Source organism: Pleurodeles waltl, chromosome 4_2, assembly GCF_031143425.1.
Source record: "Pleurodeles waltl isolate 20211129_DDA chromosome 4_2, aPleWal1.hap1.20221129, whole genome shotgun sequence".
In the NCBI taxonomy this organism is placed as follows: Eukaryota; Metazoa; Chordata; class Amphibia; order Caudata; family Salamandridae; genus Pleurodeles; species Pleurodeles waltl.
The window spans coordinates 336,195,416-336,217,178 of NC_090443.1; the positions used below are offsets into that span (position 1 = coordinate 336,195,416).

General features: G+C 43.5%; 1 protein-coding gene across 2 annotated transcripts in view; it reads left to right on the top strand.

Annotated features, from left to right (window-relative positions):
- CYTH4 (cytohesin 4) overlaps window positions 1-21,763 on the top strand; it is a 183,183-nt gene that overhangs the window by 152,453 nt on the left and 8,967 nt on the right. For both annotated transcript variants that reach the window (XM_069231369.1, XM_069231368.1), the window contains 7 exons: window positions 3,150-3,268; window positions 7,280-7,360; window positions 12,203-12,315; window positions 17,021-17,169; window positions 19,128-19,239; window positions 19,545-19,621; window positions 21,570-21,641. In XM_069231369.1, the coding sequence (XP_069087470.1) occupies window positions 3,150-3,268; window positions 7,280-7,360; window positions 12,203-12,315; window positions 17,021-17,169; window positions 19,128-19,239; window positions 19,545-19,621; window positions 21,570-21,641 (723 nt within the window). The remainder of the gene's footprint in view (window positions 1-3,149; window positions 3,269-7,279; window positions 7,361-12,202; window positions 12,316-17,020; window positions 17,170-19,127; window positions 19,240-19,544; window positions 19,622-21,569; window positions 21,642-21,763) is intronic.

Genomic DNA, 21,763 nt, shown 5'->3' on the forward strand with positions numbered 1-21,763 from the left:
CTATCCAGCATGGGATGTCAACTGCATTGTCCAGGAACTCTTCTGCGGCTCTAGGGCTGCATTGCTGTCACCTTCATCCTACCGTCGACCAACTCCTGCAAACACAGACAGGTGGGTAGTAGTTCCTGCCACCACTGGTCACCCAAGCGACTTCTGGACTTGGCCCCCTTCTTCCACAGGTCTTCCAATTCAGGAAACCGCTGCTGGTTTCTTGCAATCTTCTCTGGGTGTTGCATTATCTTCTTTTTAGTCCTTTTGGGTGGTTTGGGGAAAATCCAGTAATTTACTCCTTCCTTTTAAGTACTTTCCGTTGAGATTTCCTGGTTCCCCATGTTCCCCTCTACACATTTCACTTTTCTAGGTGAGGGCCCATCATTCGCATTACATTTTTTTTGTATATGGTTTGGGGTCTCCCTAGGGTCACTATTGTCTATTGCTATTTGCACTGTTTTCTATTGCTATTTATGCCTATTTCCGATTACTAGTGTACATATCTAGTGTAGTATTGGAGGGTTGTCTCTTTAGTATTTTTTTGGTAATTGTGTCACTAAAATAAAGTACCTTTATCTTTGTAACACTGAGGCCCATATTTATACTCTGTTTGCGCCGAATTTGCGTCAAAACGTTTGATGCAAATTCAGCGCAAACCTAACACCATATTTATACTTTGACACTCGACCCTGCGAATGTCAAAATCCAGCGCTGTGCGTCATTTTCTGGATGCATGAAACCACCTTGCGTTAATGACATGCAAGGTAGGCGTTCCCGTCCAAATAATGACTTATTTATACTCCTGCATCATTTTGACGCACAGGAGGGGGTGGGCCTTAAAAAGTGGCGCACAGCCTGATTTGCGCCGTTTTTTTAACGCCTGGGTGAGGGCAGGCTTTAAGGGACCTGTGGGCTCTTTTCCATGGTCTCTGACCATGGAAGCAGTCCACAGGTGCCCTTCCCTGCCACCAGGGACACCTCCTGCCACCCTCGCCCACCCCTGGAGGACCCCCATGGATGGGGGGACCCATCCCAGGTAAGTACAGGTAAGTAGAGGTATGTAATTATTTTTGTTAATTGGCATGGGGGGCCTAACTTGGGCCCCCCTACATGCTACTGTGCCCAATGACCATGCCCAGGGGACAGAAGTCCCCTAGGCATGACCATCGGGCAGGGGGGCATGACTCCTGTCTTTCCTAAGACAGGAGTAATTTCAATGGTGGTTGTACGTCAAAAAATGGCGCAAGTCCGGTTAGAGCCATGATTTTTTACTATAACCTGACTTGCACCATTTTTTGACGCACAACCCCCATTCTTCCCTACGCCTTTACTTTAACCAGGCCGCAGCGCCGGCTAACGTCAATCCATAAATAAGGCGCCGGCCTGGTGCGTTGGAATGGCGTTAGCCGGCTGTAAATTTTTTTACCTAAACCAGTGCCGGCGCAGGTTTGGGTCAAAAGGTATAAATACGGGCCTGTGTGTTTTCTTTCATGTGTGAAAGTGCTGTGTGACTACAGTGGTATTGCATGAGCTTTGCATGTCTCCTATATAAGCCATGGCTGCCCATCCACAGCTACCTCTAGAGAGCCTAGTTTCTAGACTCTGCCTACACTACACTAATAGGGGATTCCTGGACCTGGTATAAGGTGTAAGTACATTAGGTACCCACCACACACCAGGCCAGCTTCCTACAGAAATCATTAAGTGGCAGTTGGTCAGATATTGGGCTGTCGGTCAAAAGATGCAGAGCAGTCCTCCCTCCTACTTTGGGAATTTGTCATTGAAAACAAAAGGCTTTGTTGAGGGGGCTTATGGAACATGGTAGCTGCTCAGCACAGCTTCAGTACCTTCAGAGGATCCTCAGTAATGACAGCTCCATGGAGATACAGGAATCTCCACCAGGCATGCAGGGATCGGTAAATATAGTGGGATGGTTGCACACACACCACGCCTTAAGGCCCTTGGTTTTAGATAAACAGATTTTTGAGACATGACAATCCACAGTGACGTAAAGAAATTTCAGGCTTCTGCTTTTTATGTCCTCTGCAAATCATATTAAAAGTCCTCCGGAAGCCAGCTGTTTACAGATTTGCTTGCAGGTATGGAAAAGTGAAACAGCCTTGTTTATGCACTGCCTATGGAAACTGCATTTCCTGCAGACAGACAATGCCAAAATTAGACAGCTCTCTAAAGACTTAAATCTACAGCTACAGATTACTGCCCTGCTAAGTTATTGCTCACTATGGATGAACACTTTAAATTGTGGCTTTCTTGTTCACACTGCTTGCAGTCAATCAACTCACTGGGCCATCAGAGCAAAAGATCAATAGATAAGGTGGGGGGCCAGAAATAAGTCCATCAAAGAAGTTGGTGGAGTAAAGTTCAATGATCGTTCAACCAATTCTACTGATGTTGAACAAGTCTGTGAACCATCTCTTGAAACCATTGGCCAATTGCAGTCTTCCAAGGGTGCAAAACAGGTTGTAAAACTTTGATCTGGATACCTGAAGTGGTAGATGCGCTGCTTCTATGTTGAAAATTAACTAGGCCACTAGCAACATAGCTCTCCCTAACATGCACACCTACAATATATCTCATCCAGTGTCCCGAAACTAATAATGACATTATTCTCGCAGTAGACCATATGTCTTCCCTTATTATTGAAAGGTATCCTAGTTTGCATCTGAGCAATTGTATAATTTTGTTGTGACACAACTGAAATGAGGAACTCAACTCATCATTTTCCATATTACCAGTAGGAAGCCTTGGGCTGGAAGGAACACATTGGTACTGGTGCTTGAACATGTTTGTTGTGGGGTCCCTTCAACAGGTCTGGTGGACAACAACAATCCTCTAAAGCAACCTTACACTTTTTCTTGTCATGAGCTCTTTGGGTCAGGAGGAGAGTCATTGTGTCATGGAAGGATTTGTGGGAATGATCCTCAATAACATTTAACATGTTATCAATGGGATACAATTGATCTGTTCACTATCCTTCTGGGATTTATCTTGTAACTGCTTGACACTTGGTGGGTGCAATGGTGGTATATTTGTTGGGGGCTTACTTGTCACTAGGGCAGTATTTTCTTCATATATCCTCACCGTGTGTGGTCCTTGGCTCAACTCAGACCAATCAATGTGTTTTATTTTTTCACCAGGGGATTCTGTTTCTAATTGAGAGGAATCTGTTGAGCAGTAATGCCACAGATGTTGCAGGCTTCTTATATAAGGGTGAAGGTTTGAACAAGACAGCCATCGGAGACTACCTGGGGGAAAGGTGAGTATAACCAAGGATTTTCCTTAAAAAGTGGGAAAGCACAGAGCCACAAACCGCTAAGACAAGCTGATCCAGTCCTAGGGCAGCAGAGAGCTTTTTTTCACTGGGACCAGCTGGTTAGTATTTTTAGTATGTAGTAAGTAGGATAGCACAGAGCTCCAAGTCACTAAGAAATGCATCAGGTCACAAGGAAAAGACTTACCCAGTTCTAATATTAAATATAGGGGGAAGGGCGAGGGGGTAGAGCTCTCTAGGACGCAAGGATGAACTGGTACAGTTCTGGGAGATAAAGTTAGGGGGCACAAAGCTTCTGTTTACAGATTTATTAAGTCCAGTTTTTAAAAGTAGGGGGAGCACAGAGCTCCATCTTACTAGGACAGGCTGGCTCAGGTGTGTTACAAATGTGGGGGATAGAGCTCCAGATGATCAAAGAAAGAGAAAAAAGAACAGACTGTGGGATGCTAGCCACTTGCTCTTAGACTCAGATCTTTTTTCTCTCTTAGTGAACACTTGCATGCTCGTGTTGGCATGTTGTGCACAAAATGCTATTTTATCTTGATATTAGCAATGTGCCACAGCACAAAGGTGAGCCAGCTCTGTTATGGGTGACATTTGTGCTCAAAGTACACCCGTCAATGCAGATTTCTATACGATGACAAGCCACAAGAATAAGCCACATAAAATGTGTTATTTTTTTGAAATTTCAATACACACAGCATTATGATGCAATATCCAGCTTGCAAGTGATTTGCACCTCGTTTCGTTTTGTGTTAAGAATAACACTGATGAAGTGTGGATATGTGAACCTCAATCTCTTAGTGAATTCATCAAACAAATTTTCCCATTGGTGGTACGGACCTTTATTAGTCGACTTGAAACATTGAAGGAAGCTAATATCAAAAAATAATTTCAATGTTTGTACAACCAATGAAGCTCCACAATTAAGAGCAAGAATCACTCATCTCAACCATGAAGGTTTATTTTAAAACTTTAAACCAACCAGTATATATGCAAAGCACAAACAGATTAAAAAGATATAACAAAACAGGCTGGAGCCCAAAATGTTCCAGTAAATTAAGTTGTAATAAAATGAGGTACAAATAGTAAGAGCCACAATGTAGTGGAAACAAACTGAAGGAATCATGTGTTCTATAAAGGAACTTTACCTCTCTAGTCCACACATATGTAAGGAGAGAGAAACTCTAAAGGGGATTTCTAAAAGGGCCGCATGGAAGGTGTCAGCATGGTTTCAATCTTTAGTAGAACCTTTGAGGAAAAGAGTGTTCAGCATGAAGCTTTACACTCAGGAAAACCCAGCAGAGAGAGCTGCTTCATCTCAAAGTCAGGATGAAGTCTGCCTAACTAAATATGAAACACTGATTAAAAGTACACCCAATAGCTTCCAGAACATCCATATATCGTTCCCACAACTGGGAGCCAATTGCATAGCCACATTTGAGGGGAGTTGACAAACCCCCTTAGTTCCTATCTCCACAAACTTAGGTACACATCTGTTGTCCTTGAGTGTTGCATCCGCCTGGTGCACCTTAAACAGGAGTCTTTCTCTAACCATCATTGTTTCACATCTGTTGCCAACCTTTCTGTCTCAGGCCTCACTATCAGCAGTCTAATAAATAACAATAAGCCTTTCCCTGGCTAACGAGAAGCATGATTTAGCACCTGCAGAGGAGAGAAAACAGCATTCTGGGAGTGGTAAAGCAAACACTTTCAGTTAAGGTCTAATGTCAAGCTAAACAAACTCAAGACTCAAAATGGATGCACATTACAGTATTATAAATCAGTGAAAAGAAAACAATCATTAGTAAATGTGAAGGTATAATGAATATGGTTTCAAGGGGCTAGTGATCAACCTAATACACCTATATGTGAACTCTTAGTGATCGTAATTATTACATACTATTAAATGTACCACACATGTTAGTGAGGTTAACCCATACTTTGAATATAAATGTTGTATATATGTGTATAAATGCATAGAGATGATGTATGTAGGGTGGAGCCTAACATTACACTGCTCCTACAGATGAAACACAGGTCATGCTTTTTAGTTGACATTGTTTGCTTGGACCCCTAGAAGTGCTTTTGTGTTGTTTCCTCCCCATTACAACTGCAAGATTCAATTGCATTTTGTGTTATGCTTGCATCTACTTTCTAGTAGAAAATATACTTTACCTGGGAAAGTTGATTAGTACTGCCTTTGCACCATTTTACATGTGTTATGAATGGACCAGACTCCTCCATTCTGTAACCATAGAGTTTACTTGGGAAGGACCAGCACTGGAGAGCCTTACATCTTGGCTGTGTGCTACAACAGGCCAGCATCCATTTTGTGTGCAATGACATCATGAGGCGGCCTCCATTGTTTAAGGAAAAAATGTGACAAAACTCTAGCTGGCAATGGGTTAGTGCCAAAGAAAGACACTTCCTGTTGGTAGAAAATGTGAAAGCTCTTGCTCCATTGATTCATACCAACGTACATACACTGCAACTGGACCACAAGCTCCCTATTTGATTCCCTTTGTAAAAAATCCATATTCCCTTAGATTGGAGCAAGACTTCAAGCAATACACATTATGGCCCTCATTATGAACACGGCGGTAAAAACCGCCGTGTTCATGCTGGCGGTCAAAACACTGACTGCCAGCGTCCCCGGATCACCGCCGGCCGCATAAAGAACATTCCTGTGGGCTTCCGCCCACCGGCCCACAGGAAGGCCTGGCCGGGGCATTAACAGCCGCCAATGCCTCTGTGCGGCGGGTGCAGCTGCACCCGTCACGCAGACCTGTGCGATGGTGCACTGCACCGGGGCCCCTGCACTGCTCATGCCAAGTGCATGGGCAGTGCAGGGGCCCCCAGGAGTGCCCAGGTGCACCCCTTCTGCCAGCCTTTCCTTGGAGGGGAAACCTGCCAGGGAAAGGCTGGTGGCTGAGGAAACATTATGCGAGGGGCAGCACCGCTGCCCTGTCGGATAATGTTTCCGACCGCCGCCAGGCTGCCTGACAGAGGCAGCTTGGCGGTGAGTGAGGGCTGCCAATGGCGGCCCTTATGGGGTACATTATGTGGTGGTGTGGCCCGCCATGCCGGCTGGCGGTTTTACCCGCCACCGCCGGCATGGCGGGCCACACCGGCATGTTCATAATGACCGCCTATATCTTTCCAGGAGTGCCTTGGATAGAACCATGGATCTGTAGGAGAACCAACCTCCCAGAAAGGCAGTGTTCTGTTCTGTTCAGGACACAGCCGAAATTAGATTTAGTACCATCCTTACATCTCAAAGTGAGTGCTGCATGGTCCCTAGACCCTTACCCATATGAAATATGCTTCTATTGAGTTTACACATTCAACTTCTGACAACCAGACAATGTGCCTTTATCTCTGACTAATCTCACTAGCACCCCAAATCTAGGAAGTGTGCACAATATAGATGAAGGTATAAACAACAACTTATCAGCAGTGTGTTCGTGTTCGTGTTGGCCCGTTATCACCAAATCAATTACCTCACCGTTTGCTGAGGTGTATGGATCTGACTTAGACTGGCTGGTAATGAAAAATCCTCTAAAGAAGGATCCTGAAAGAAGTGCTACCAGTGGGGAATAATATGATGAAGACAATTCCGACAGTGGAGTCCACTCAGAAATTTTAGGTGCTTCCATTACCACCAAATTCTGCATCAGGCCCTAGGTGTTTAATGGGAATCATCTCTGAGGAGGGATGAGAATGACTCTGGACATCTCACCTCACATCCACAAATTCTTTTGAAGCTCTCAAATGCACCATGGCATAAAATAGCAGCATGACCTCTGCTGCATTTGGAACACATGGTACTGAAGAAAGCGTTGGGTGGATGGACAAAGGGTATAAAGAAAGACTTAAAAATGGAGATATCTCAAATTTATTATATCTCTCTAACATCTCCCTCTCTCTTTTTTCTCTCTCTATCTCTCTCATTCTCTCTCTTTCCTTTCTACCTCAATGTTCCCCTACTCTCAGGCATCCGTTCAATCTGCAGGTCCTGCAGGCCTTCGTAGAATGTCACGAGTTCTCCAATCTCAACCTTGTTCAGGCACTGAGGTGAGTGCAACATTCCAAGGCTTTGCTCTCCTCTCTTCCCCCGCCCTTGCTCTACCTGCCTCCTGACCTTCTCCTGCCTCTCCCGCTTGCCAATTATGCTACGCAGTCTTCGAATCAGTGCTCTATGAAGCCCTCAGGCAATGGATACACCAGGTGACATCTACCTCAAGGCAACCCAAAGCCAAGGAGATAGAGGTGGTGTTGGTGCCCCTTTTGTACCTGACTCCGCTTGTTATCAGATCCATCCACATGGTTCTGTGACCCGCCTGGCTTGCGTTACCAAAGATTATACTCCAAGTGTATGAATAAATCAATCCATAAGTAAATTCCTCTTGACCTAGACAGCTGATGTATCATTATTATTATTATTATAATTATTATTTGTGTAGCAGTTTTATATAGTGCATGAGAACCAAGGGGTACAGATGCGCTTTGCATACTAACAGCAACATGAAGGGTCGTACATCGAACAAGAATGGAACAAAGGAAAGGAGGAATGAGGAAAGAAACAGAGAGACTGGGAGAAGAGAGGTTGGGTTGGAAGTACTGAGGTGAAGAAGAGGAAGGTGAGAGAGCGCAATAGACAGTGGCAACCATGAGAGAGGAGTCGGGAGAGGAGCGAGTGTGGGGACGGCAAAGAAGGAAGGAGGAGCTGAGTTTGAGGGAAGGAGGGAGGTGATGGGTCAGGTATGGTAAGAAGAAATGAACCTTAGGAGTCAGAGAAGGCTGAAATGCAGGTGTTGTCCAGATGTTAGGGGAGAAAAGTGCCAGGAGGCTGGAAGAGAGGGGAGAGGGAGGTGGAAAAGGTAGTGAGGACAGGGCAGGATGGGAGAGCAGAGGCAAGTACAAGGAAGACAGACAGGAAGAGAGAGAGGAGAGGGACAGGGGCTGGTGAGAGGGGATCAAGAGAGGAGACACAGGGAGAGGATGAGGCCGTGTGAGAGTGTGCAAGAAGAGGGGTTATGAGGAAGCACGTTCAGGGATGGGGAGAGGAGAGAGTAGGGCCGGATGCGGTGGCAGATCCTGGCGAGAAGGGAAAGAGGAAGAAGGAGAGCGTGGAAGATGGGGATACCAGGATGGGAACGGTCGGGGAATGGCCCAGGGAAGAGAGGATAAGAGGTACAAGACAGCAACAAAAGTGTTGTAGGGAAGGGGGAAGAGGAGGCACACCGCGGAAAGGGGAGATGAGATGGAGGGAATATGGGGTAACAGGTCAGGGAAGGGGGAAGAGGAGAGGCAAGAGGGAGAGAAGGAGGAGACCGGGAAAGGAAGTGGGGACAGAAGATACTAAAGGGCAAAAGGGCCAAGTAAAAGGGGGAGGAGGGAAAGGTTGGTGTGTGGGGAAGAGAGAGAGAGCGGGGAGAGGGAGAAAGGGGAAGGCTGAGGGGGAATTGGGAGTGAGGACCGGGCAGGAGGGGTGACAGGCGTTATCATCATCGTTATTATCACTATTATTCTGATTATAATAACTATTATTATACTTATTATTATTATTGTTGTTATTCTCGTTCTTGTTTTAAAACATAGTGTAAATCTAACTAAACTGCAGTTAAATGCATACTACTAGCTTTATGAAACTAACAATATGGTGATTATTATTATTATTATTATTATTATTATTATTATTATTATTATTATTATTATTATTATATCAGAAGGAATATGTATATCGTTGATGATTAGTGATATTGATATGATGAATTACTAGGCCTAATAAGAATACTAAAAATATTATTAAAATACCGAAACTTATAATGGTGACAATGTAAATGATTATAATGTTGTTCATGCTACCACTACTGATTATAATAATTATTATTTAATGATATTAAAAGATGTGTTGCTGCTATCAATAATATTGCAATAATTACATAATCAATAATAACGTCTTTGAATATAAACTTATCTTAACAAAAATATTAATCATACTAAATACATTTAGATAATAAAAATCTCTTACTAAATCCTGCATAGACCATAAAATGAGATATATCCTTTTAAGTAACGTTTGAAGATCCCTCCTCCTCTCTCTATCTGCAGAGTCAGACTCACATGCAACATAAAAACTATAGGTTTCATAAAAATCTCATTAGTTACATCAGCTTGTCTGCTTGTCTAACGTAATTTTCTACCCCTTTGAATTACTTAGTGAGTCTAAATCACAAGAGGAAAAAACATTTATTGGTGGTGTCTCGCCTTTCAAGTGGTGTAGGAAATTACATTTGTTCATTTTTTTTATAATGAATGCTTAATTATCAATGCATGTATTGTAAAATGTGTCACCAGTATATGTATATGATTATTTTAATGTATAAAGTGAAAAAGACAAAATATCTCAATATATGTAAACTAAAAATATCCCAAGACATGAGAAAAGCAACCTTTTTCCATGGTTGGTCTCATCAACCTCCACCCCCAAGAGTTGAACTTTAAGAAGCATCTTTCTTTTAACAACTTTTTTTTCTCCTTCCAAATACTGAATGACTTAAAACCTACTATATTTTGGCTTTGCTTGTTACAAACATTAAAACCACTTATAGGTTTCCCAGACACAGTCGCAATCATATACCCTGCAGGGGTAGCTGCCGGAAATATCAAGGGGAGGTGAGGATACGACGGTGAGGGAGGGAATACTTTTTTTTTTTAAATGACTTACCGTTCGTCGTCACCGCCGTCCTCTCCTGCCGCCTCTCTAGTCATCCTTTCTGTTCTGGTGTCCCAGCATTTGCTGGGACACCAGAATAGGCTCCCCAGTAATCCTCGTGCTGCTTTCATGCTCAAACTAGCATGAAAGCAGCATCAGGATTGGTCTGAGCGGCAGTGTCTACCTCTCAGACACAGCCCTGGGGCCTGTGCAGTTTCTCCAGTCCGGTTGTGTACACAGCTGGGCTGGAGAAACCTAAGGGTGCATGTGTGTTTTGATGGCCATCTTAGGCCATCCAAACACAAATGTGTACTTGGTGCCCTCTCTTCTCATCCCACCTCCTGTGGCCCAGCCCCTCCTCTCTTCACATGCTGGCTGAGCCAGCAGCAGAAAAATAAAATGATATTCAAGTATTGTTTTAATTTTCTGCTTCTGGCTCTTAGTCAGCGGGGGAGACGCTCCTCTGCCATTGCGGAGGAGCCGCCCCGATACCCCATGTTCAACTGCAAGGTTTAAGTCTGCAGGAAGCCACTAGAGTGGTTACAACTAGTTTAGCTGTTCAGTCCTTCACCGGCACCGATGAAAGTTCCATATCAAAGCTACAACTACAAAGTCATCCACAAATCAAGCTTCACTCATCTCTAGAACATAAACCTCAATTTGCCAAAATACTAGGGGTAGCAGAAGTGACATCAAACGCCCCTTGACCTTCAGTTTGGCACTCGCACGTATTCTTACACATACATACATTTACACTTACACACATATTCTCTCTCACATAAACACATACTCACCTGCAAGCTCGCACACGACATACATTTAAAAGCACTTTTTTGTTTACTTACATCAGCTTCCAGGTAAGGCTATATTCCAGGTAATTATATTTATATTTTTTGTTACACTAACAGTCAATAATGACACATTTTTCACCGTTTGTGTAATAAAGACGTTGAGAGAAAAAAGAGTGGAGTCCGAACCAAGGTAAGTAAGGACGAGCTGCCACTGTGTTCCTGGCACTGATTGTGCCACCTCTGAGGCCAGAGGTAGCAAAAACTGTGGCAGGGGCCGCAAGGGGCAAGCCAGGGGTCGCAATTGCGACCCCTGGCGACCCCTTAATTACGTCCATGCTCTAGAAACACTTCCATGTAAGTTTTCAAAAAGGATTTCTAGCTCACAGGTCAGGCTCCTACTTCCACGCTCACACAGTGCTCGCTAGGATGGCAAAGCTCTAGTGGTTAAAGGGCCTCCTTGTTTCCTTTTCATTGCATTTCCCGTCTCACCTGGGGCCGTATTACACATGGGGTGCACTTTCTATGTTTGCACCACGATGCACCTTAAAACAGGTGCGCCTGGCACAAACAGAGAAAGTACGACCTATTACATTGAATGTGCTGCCCCCAGCGCAGTTGCGAACTCGCACTTTCCTTGGGGCAGCACATTCAAGTGAAAAATGGAGCGGCTTTGAAGCAGCTGCCGTGTGGTTCACTGTGCAGGCGGCAAACCTCCTGCACTTTTAAGGGGAATTAGAGGTTGCTTTGCAGGCGGGTGCACTGAGTGACTGCACCCACCTGCAAGAGCATGTCTGGGGGTCCACAGGCCCCTCTTTACCCCCTCGAGAGGGCTGCCATCAGTGGGTGCACTAACAGTGTACCACCTTCTAGTATGCACAGTCAGTGCAACTCCTGACAGCTTCTTTGCCTCTGCGGCCACGTCTATAACACCAGGTGGGGACTGAAGCAAAGACATTCCCTCATTTGCATGGGGCCGCGCCCCCATGCAAATGAGGGAGCACACTCTGGTGATAAGGCTGGCGCTAAATGTGCGCCAGTGCTATCTGTATTACAGAAAGGGCCGCATCAGCATCTGCGGCCTGTTCTGTAATTCCGCAGTGTTCCGGGCGCATACAAAGTGGACTCACATGCCTGTTGTGCCCACCGGGGCACTGCGTATAATACTGCTGCAGCTTTGCCCATTAAACAAACAATTTACTTGTACTATGCTGTGGCTAACTCTTCCTTTTACTTCATGTTGTTTATGATTCCTTTCCTCCTACCTTTCTCTACTCCTTGTTCCCTCTAATCTGAAGAAAGAGTTTATCCTCTTACTTTTTCTACTTTCCTTTAGCTTTTTGTATGCTTAGGTTTTGCTTAACCTCTTACCCTACTCATTGCTCTCCCCTTCGTCCCTATATGCTGTAGGCAGTTCCTCTGGAGTTTCCGGCTCCCTGGAGAAGCTCAGAAGATAGATCGTATGATGGAAGCCTTTGCTGCTCGCTACTGCCTCTGTAACACGGGAGTTTTCCAGTCTATAGGTAGGTATTTCTTTCCCCATCAATCATTACGTTCACCATAACATCCACAGACTAACATACTCCACCCCTCTCCAACTCACGAAGAAGTATTATTTCTAGTCTCGTCATTCACAGATAACCAAGACAAAAACCTTATAATAACCCAGACCAAGGAGAAAACAAATTGCATTCACCTAAAAGAGCCAACCCAACAAAAACAAAGATTTCAACAGCATTTACAAAAAAATCAGCCAATCACACATCATTCATTGTGAAGAAGGCAGTAATCATTCTGTACCATTAAATACGGACCAACCCAGAGAATACTTAAAGTCACTAAGCCAACAATGCATTCTGAAACACTCCCCATCTACATTCTTCAAAACACACTGAACAAGAGCGAAGCAAAAAAATGAAAATCATCTTAAACATCAGGTAACCCACTTATTGGCACATTGAATCAATTGTACTCAAAAGTACACACACGCCAATAACAACCACCTCCTCACAACACATTACACAAAAACCTAACAGCGCCTCAGAAATTAAACAAAATCGTTTCAAACTCTATAACCATCTTCCTAAAACATACTGAAAAGTCATCAAGTAAGCTACTGTTATGGGAGGGCTCTTATATTCTGTATGAGCCTCCACTCCTGAAGATTCTCAGAACACCACAGTCACAAGTTGAAAGAATATATAATAACTTCAGGGAGCCAATACTGGATGATTCACCTCACCGTGTAACTAGATCTCCAGCTGCTGTTACTGTCTCAAGCAGCAAGACTGGAACACAGTTCTCTGTTTACAAACGATAGGGATCTATGTTAGCACTACTATCAAAATGATCACACAAACACTGATCCGCCAAGTAAATGTATCTTTACAAACGCATTTGATGTTTCAAAAGTATCATGAACTGACTGTCAAACAAAAAAGAGGTGAAAAGTTGTTCATAATTACTGCTGTCCGAAAGTTGATAGAAACAAAAGAAAGACTCCTGTCTTGTTTCTGTGAAAGGCTGACGGGGTCATGCTAATTTTCAGGAAGAAGAGATGGGTTTATTAAATCAAAGCAAAAGAATGACTAATTTTACCCTACCATAAATTTTAAAAAACTCACACAATTGTAAACCACTTGTGCAACACAGCAAACGTACTCAGGAAACAACAGCAAACATAGTTAAATAAAAAAAATGACCAACCAGCAGACAGTAGATCAAAGCAACAAAAATTAACCACTGCTTTGGCTTTAACTGAAGTGGTACATATCTGAAGAACTGAGCATGCTGAACCGATCGAAATATGAAGATATCCAAACTTTCTCTCACATGAGCTTCCTTATGTAGTAGGGTGTGGTATTGGAGAAGCAAAACGGATCTTTTTTGGGGGAACAATACTGTTCGGTCATATTAAATTAAATGAAGAGTCCCTAGATCGCCCTGGAGAGCATGTACTCCTACTTCAAATTCCCCATAGAAAGTTTCTGTATTTTGTTGATTTTTGCCTCCACATACACAATCATGCAGGAGTGCCGAAACTCCAGTAACATGGAGGGAAACCCAAAGCTGAGATCTGTGATCCCGAGTACTATGCGTGACTAACGTTAGCTTACCCACTTGTGGAGGAGTGGCAGTGGTGCCAGCAACAGGTTAACAGAAACAGATTAGAGGGACAGACCCTACATCCAAGAACGTCATTTTACCAAACTGCCAGGGGAAGCAGAAGTGACATCACATGCCCTTTGACCTTCATTTCACTCATACACTCATGCTTACACACAAAGACATTCACACATGCACACACTCTCTCTATCATATATACACATCTTTGCCCGCAAGCACCCATACACAATATACTTTTTAATTAATTTCTATTACCTCACCTGCCAGGGAAGTTCATATTCCAGCTAATTGTATTCCATGTTTTATTACACTAATAGTGATAAATGAAACATTGTTCATTGTTAGTATAATCAAAAAATGGAAGTGGGTTAGGACTCCACTCTCTTTGTTTTCTCTCAATTATTTATTACACTAATAGTGAATAATGAAACATTATTTACTAGTGATTAATGTTTCAATATTCACTATGAGTGTAATAAAAAATTGAGAGGAACGAAGAGAGGAGCCCTAACCGATATCCGTAAGGACCAGCTGCCACTGTTTTCCTGGCACTGATTTTGCCACCCCTGAGGCCAGGGTTCTCACATGCAGTGGCAGGGGCCTCAAGGGTGAAGCCAGGGGTCGACCCTAAATGACGTCAATGCCTACATCGTTTACGGCTGAACACTTTAACTCTGCACAAATCTCCAAGACTGGCTACAACTAGTTCAGATGCTCCGCTCCCCACAATGGCTCTTATCAAAGTTCCAATTAAAACTTTTATCTACAAAGACCTCCACAAATCAAGCTCCACTCGCCTCTAGAAACACGTCTATGTACAGTTTTCCAAAAAATACTTCTAGCTCAAAACTCAAGCTCTCAGCTCCATGCTCACACAGCGCTCGCAGGGAGGGGAATGTTCCAGTGGTTAAAGGGGGCCCATTTCTTCACTTTTCATTGTGTTCCTCTATCTTTCTGTTTTGCCCATTTAATTACCCCTTGACTTGTTTTATGCTGTAAGTAGCTTGAATGTGCATTGAGTGTGCGTATGCCACAAGTGACCAACCGGGAATCCATTTTGATATCCTTTACTGCAGAGGTACATAGAATGGAGCTTAGGAAGCATACAGATAGATGTGTGAAAAACATGGCTTCTCCAGAGCATTCCTGAGGTCCTTTGTAGTGGACCAGATTATAGGGCAAGGAGAGTACTAGATAGAGGTGTGTCTTTGAAGTCTAGGATAAGCCCATGTTCCCCAGAAGTCCTACTCTCAATAGGATGAATGATACTTAATGGGCCTGGGCAAAGTTCACAGAGTACTTCTACGTGGAACTCTGCGAAGTGCAGAAAAAACTCTGCAGCGCTAGTGGAGTTCCGCAGGTGGCGGAGTGCGGTAAGTCGCTCTGCCTACACTGATTTTTTACATTTTAACACCGGCAGTTTGTCCCGAGCTGTGAAATCAGCACGAGTGGCACAATGGGAAGCGCAGGAGGGTGCTGCTTCTTTTTGCCACTCACCATAGATGTTCTGTTCGAACTGCAGCTGAGTGAGTGGAAGGTTTCTCAACGCGAGTGGGAGCAACCTTCCGTGACTGCTCCGTTGAGAAATCTCACCTGGAGGTGGTCTATTATTTGATTTTTCTTACTCGCACTCGCTAACCCACAGTTGGTGAGCACGAGCGAGAGAAAAAATTCAGCTCCGCACCATTTAGCAGAGTTTTTGAGAAAAACTCCACAAACTCCACCAGCAGAGTTGAATTCATCGCTCACCCCTAATACTTAAGTAGGGAAGCCTCCCCCTTTGTCCCCCTTTTAGTGCCCTTGTCTTGAACCTCCCCTGACAGGACTCTAGCAACTCTACCCACCTCCCTACTGACACTGTGAGGCAAAGGCTGTGGCTGGACCAGACCAGGAGGAATACGTAAAAGGCAAGAATTGCCTGAAAGCAGACCCAGAGCTGGACAATTGGAGTACACAAACTCCTCAGCCAGAGTGTTCACCTGCACACAAGCCATGGGGCTGGAGCAGTGCCGGCCAGGACAGGTTGGAGCCAGTGCGATCATTCCTGGTGAGCTGTTTAGGACCATACACTTCCATGAGCTGTGAAGACCCTGCCTCTGGCTAGAAAGAGGGCCCATGCACTACAGACAAAAGACAAAGGTGCAGTGTGAGGGAGCGACGTTATTGGACAACTGTGACCTAGGAGACTCCTACGTGTTACCAAAACTCAAACTATAATTCATGTGAGAGGCACAGGCAGGGAACCCAAAGGAGAACAGAAGTGTACCCACCATTTTCCCAGGAGGAAAATGGGCTCTGACTTGTGCATACCTATATTATATACAACCTTTGCAGGGGAACAGCATCTTCTAGCTACCATCTAGTTCTCCCATACACTGAAAATTAGCTGCATGCCATGTGTTTGCACTTTGTCGTTGCATTGTGTGTGTAGAACGTACAGTACATTTTTGTCTGGCTTTCTTTTCTTTTGATATATTTTCTAAAATAAAATGATTGGTATGCAGAAATGAGATGTTTAGGGCAACATGTTTATTTTTCCTTGTTCTCTTCAGGGTTCTGCACAATCTTAGATAATATTTTTTAACTTGGCTTACATTCTACTGGTTCTAAAATGATTTTATAAAAATGACTAACTGTTTTTTTGTGTGTTTAATTTTGCAGTACAGATTCTGCTTTTATTCTTCTGATCAGTTGTTAACATGAGAGAGCAAAATACTAGGGCGTAATCGATTTTGGGGAGGGCTCATAATGTGACCATGTATTATAAGGAATAAAATACCCTCTACCATAGATTAAAGAGGCTTTTGAAAGTCACCTTGGAGTTCCACGACCTTATGAACTCAGCCTTCAGCTCCTCTCCTCTACATGGTCATATAACATTTATTCACACATACAAAACAGTTAATAGAAACAAATTGTATAGTGCATAGTTGTGTATTTAAAGTATGCAAAGATATAGATTATTATTCCTGACATCTTCTTAAACAGAAAAATGACCAGAAGGACTTTCACCATCTTGTATTGAATATTAGGTAAAATGTCGACTCCCCTTCAATGATACTGACAATCTCCCTCTTGTCTCTTTTCTCTGACGGTCTTCAGATACGTGCTATGTTCTCTCTTTCTCCATTATAATGTTGAACACTAGTCTCCATAACCCCAACGTCCGTGACAAGCCCCCACTGCAACGATTTGTGGCCATGAACCGTGGCATCAATGATGGCGGGGACCTTCCTGAGGACCTCCTGATGGTGAGAGCCCTAAAGAGGGTGTGGGGGGATCCTGAGACAAATGTGTGAGAATCCTACTATGAAAATATTAGAGTCTACTGTTGAGAAAGCAGAAGACTTTTAAGGAGTGTGCACAGTACCTTGTATTATTAGAGAGGATGGGCCCCAGGCTAGAGACTGAAAGATAGGTTTTTGGTGGCATCCAGTTGGAATATGGGATGAACCCATGTTAAGGAGATAGGCCTGGTGCCATGATAGAAGTTGGTGGTTGGTGCGCGCTGGCAACTGGTGGAAACTAGTGGGTAGCTGTAGCAGTTTGGTGCAGCGATCTGGTGTGTTATGGCAAATGCTGGGAAATGGCTTTTTTTTTGGGAACTAGTAGTTCGTGGAAGCTATTCCTTGGATGAAGCAGTGATAGCTAGCGTTAAGCTTACTCCTATCCAAGATGGTTGCTTTTCCAGTTCCCAAACCAAGGGCCATATTTGTGGCCAATAGGCGCAGAGCAGCAACTCATCCTGCTGCGCTGCACTGCATCACAGGGAAAAGGGCAAGAATGGGCCATATTTTTCCCAGCACATTCCTGTCCATTCCCCAGCACTGGCGCACAGTGGGCTGTCTAGCACCAGAGCGGGCACCCTTGCCCCAGGGTGCCTCCATTGCCTGTATCATTGTTTTTGTGCAGGGAAGGGCACCTTTGCACAAAACAACCCCCTGAGGCTTTTCCTCTTTCTATGTGTGCTGCAGAACACAGCACACATAGAAAGAGGAATCAATGAGGAGAAATAAAGACATTTCTCCTTGTTATGCCTCACCTGGGGAGGTGTAGGTTTTTGGTGCATTCCCAGGTCTGTCACTTCTGGTAAATCTGGGAATGCATCAAAATCCATGGATATTGTGTCGGAGCACCCATGCAACACCCATGGAATGCGTCTCTGGTGCAGAGTAAAGAACACAGTGATTTGCACTGCATTGCTTCACTTGAGACTTATGAAACCACTTTTAATTTGCATCACGCATGTGCCACATTGCAGGGTGCATGTGGGACACAACTGGGGTCATAAATATGGCCCCAAGTTTGTGCCAACCCCTTTCCTGTGATGTTAGCTCCTGCCTGCCAACACAAAATGAAGGCGTGGCCTAAAATGGTTGTGTTGCAATGCTTTTGTTCCCCTTTTTTCGCCACATTTGTTACCAACTTGTTACTCTCTTTGCTCTTGATTTTTGCTCTATCTTATCAGGTGGGTTTCTGCTACGAATTCTAGTTCTGGAATATCTGTGCTGGGCTCTTTCTGTCACAGGGTGGCTTTAATACCTTCCTTGTCAACTCATATTTTATTCATCATCTTCATATTATTCATCACCCTTAGTCAAGAATTATCCAGATTATCAAGGAGATTTTTCTGCCCTTTGTGGCTTTTCCTTATAACTGAGACTCTCACAAGGAGTCACTTGACGCCTTTTATTTGTATACTAAATGCAGGGTGGGCCTGTGACTACTGGCAAAGTCTTCCTCTCTTCAGACAATCAAATAGGAAACTTGGGAGATTTTGATAGCGTGCAGTCCTTTCAAAGATGTTAAACGGTGGTCGGAGCTATTTGTTGTTGGGAGCTAACTGGGTGGAGCTGTTGGTTCCTGGAAGCAGTTGGTTCGTAGGACAGGATGGCCTGAGCAAGTGGTTGGTTAAATCTTTTATTTGTAGAAGCCATTGGTTGGAATGAGTAGTTTGTTTTTTTGAGCTGGTAGTTTGTGGGAACTGGTAGGTAATCCCTGCTGATGGCAGCTGTTACTTTGTGAGAGCTATTGCTTGGTGGGAGATGCTGATTGCTGTGAGAACTCTGTTGGTTGATGCTAATGGATAGTTATGACGTGATTGTCGGGAGATGTTGAAGTCAGGTTGGGGCAGTACAAGCATTTGTCCACAGTGTACTCTTGTGGACCATGGTCCCTCCAGTTGATAGCTCTCCCCTTTCTTTTGCAGAAACTCTATGACAGCATCAAGAGTGAGCCATTTAAGATCCCAGAGGATGATGGCAACGACCTGACGCACACCTTCTTCAACCCAGAACGGGAGGGTTGGCTCATGAAACTTGGTAAGGGGATGGGTCAGGACTATGGAGAGGCTGGATGCCAATACTCTGGAAACTGAGGAACCTCAAAGCTCATGATCTGAATAGGAGGGGGTGTGGTATGAAGTATTTGGGTTAAGTGACTCTGCTGCTGTGCATTAAAAAAGCAAAGAGTGTCCTCTTCTATTTTTTTATGCTTATCTTCAGCCACGTCTTCAGACAGTTCTTTTGCTCATTCATTCATTTTCTTTCTGAAACTGTTTACCTTTGAAGGCGTTACATGAAGGAGCTGTATTTTCCATTGTAAATTGCTCTTATCCTCTTTGCAGGTGGGCGTGTAAAAACTTGGAAACGTCGATGGTTTATCCTCACTGATAACTGCCTGTATTACTTTGAATTCACTACGGTATGTGTGTTGTGTTTATATGTGCATGTTTCGAGGCAGGTTTCCATTTGGTCTATATCCAGTCTGCAGGACATATCCTTGTCATCACCTGCCCCAATGTATTCTCTCTGAATACATGCTCATCCACAACCAGATTGTGGATATGATGACACAAACTTCAAACCCAATCCCAGTAAGGTTTTGTAGACCACCATTGGCTCTTCTCTTTGGGTTGTCAATTTATGATATTTTTCTATGTGCAGTTGCCCCAACCTGTCAATATAATAAACATATTGACTTAATTACCAACTCTAAACTGTCACTGGAGAGGGTGATCTGTCCTGCCGGTGCTCCAGTCAGCTCAGCTAGTTAGGCTTCATTAGTCTCTTCCTTGAATTTTATCATTGGATCATGGTTTCAATTGTTATGGATGTATCATAGCAACTGAATGTACATGGGTCATCCAAGTTGACACACCATGGTACCCAGATACTCCAGAATACCATGGCTGAAAAAAATATCAGAATGTAAAAGAAGAGTCTTAATCTGCACTTAGCTGACTATGCACTACCCTTTAGTTATGCACATAAGTATCCACTGTGGTTTGGGTACCAGGTAAGGCTACCCTGGTTTGGTCCTGCTACCCAGATTTTACTTTAATACCAGCATATGGGGTGCCTCTACACACCATTAGAGTTGTTGATGTGTATAGGAATCCAGTCAAAGACAATCAAAATGATAAATGTTTATATTATTCTTAATAATAAGCCATTGAAATTTATCATGGCTTCAACACGATTCAAAATAAACATTGATGTTGAGAAAGTAAATGTTTTTGGCATTCTTATGCAGGTAAATTAACCCTGTCATCAATGGATAAATAACATTGTTTTGTCAGTCACCTCATAAGTAAAGAGCTTGGTTCAGGTCTTCAGAAGGTCCATGATAATTGTTCAAGCTGGTCTACACTTGGTTGTCTGTAACCAAAAGGTAGTGCTCAAAGCTATGGTTCTTGCAATTAAATCTACTGAAGCCATCTTTGCAAGGTTCCTGCCATCAATATTATGCAATCTGCTCTCAGGTATGGCCATCCTTGTCATACTAAATGTCCCCAAGCTGAGAATGGCCAGACGGGAGCTAATCCCTTCAGGCAGTGCCTGGTAAAAATCAAACAATGTTCATCTCTAACCTTGAAGAGAATCACAACTCTTGAAATTCAGCAGGACGCTCCTAAAAGCCTAGGTGATCCTTGATCTAAGTATGTTAGCAGAATATGCTTACAATTTTCTTCTATTTATAGCGACGAGAAATTTCTGTGTGTACGTACACCCCAGTGAATTATTCTAACATAACATACTAGAAACTGACTAGAGTGAATTATTAAGGGAGGTGTAAATTAACCGTGTAGGAGTTTTATCAGAGAAAGGACTCAGACTGGCATTGGTGCAACAAGTGACTCAAAATAGGAAGTCAGAATATTGCATTCCAGATGTAGCAGGTGGACACCAGAACACGAGGGATGTTACTTTCTATCCCAGCCACTGCTGGGCAAGAGCATAATCATAGACTGAAGCAAATCATCGCGTACATAATAGCACTCCATCAAGACATCAGTGACCCACAACTGAGAAAAAGGGAGAAAAATGCTGAAGGGGTCGTTGGCAGCTGCAGCCTCATTTCTTGGTTTACTAATAGTGAGTTGTGTCTTTATACCACATTGCAACAGAAAAAAACACATGATAAAAAAATTACATAATTGTTCTAGTTAAGAGGGGACACTAATATTAGAGGCCAGCTGTCCAAACTTGGAAAACAGTTTTTCACCTTGCTCATATTGAAACTTAGAATTTGTAATAGTTGTCAATTGTGGTTTTGAAGTACCCTTGAGCATGTGCCGTGTTCAATTTGTGCGCAGTAGTACCATTTTACCACCAATGTACCCATTTTAATTTCATTCCTCGCTCTGCAGGACAAAGAACCCAGAGGGATCATTCCGCTGGAGAACCTCTCTGTTCAGAAGGTGGAAGACTCCAAGAAACCAGTGAGTAAAAATGATGGTGCGCTAAGGATGTGGATAGATTGTGGGTAGCACTGGCAGTTTGAGTGAGCACTGAAGCTGAGGTGGAAATATTTTTTTTCTACCAGAAGTAATTTCCTGAGATA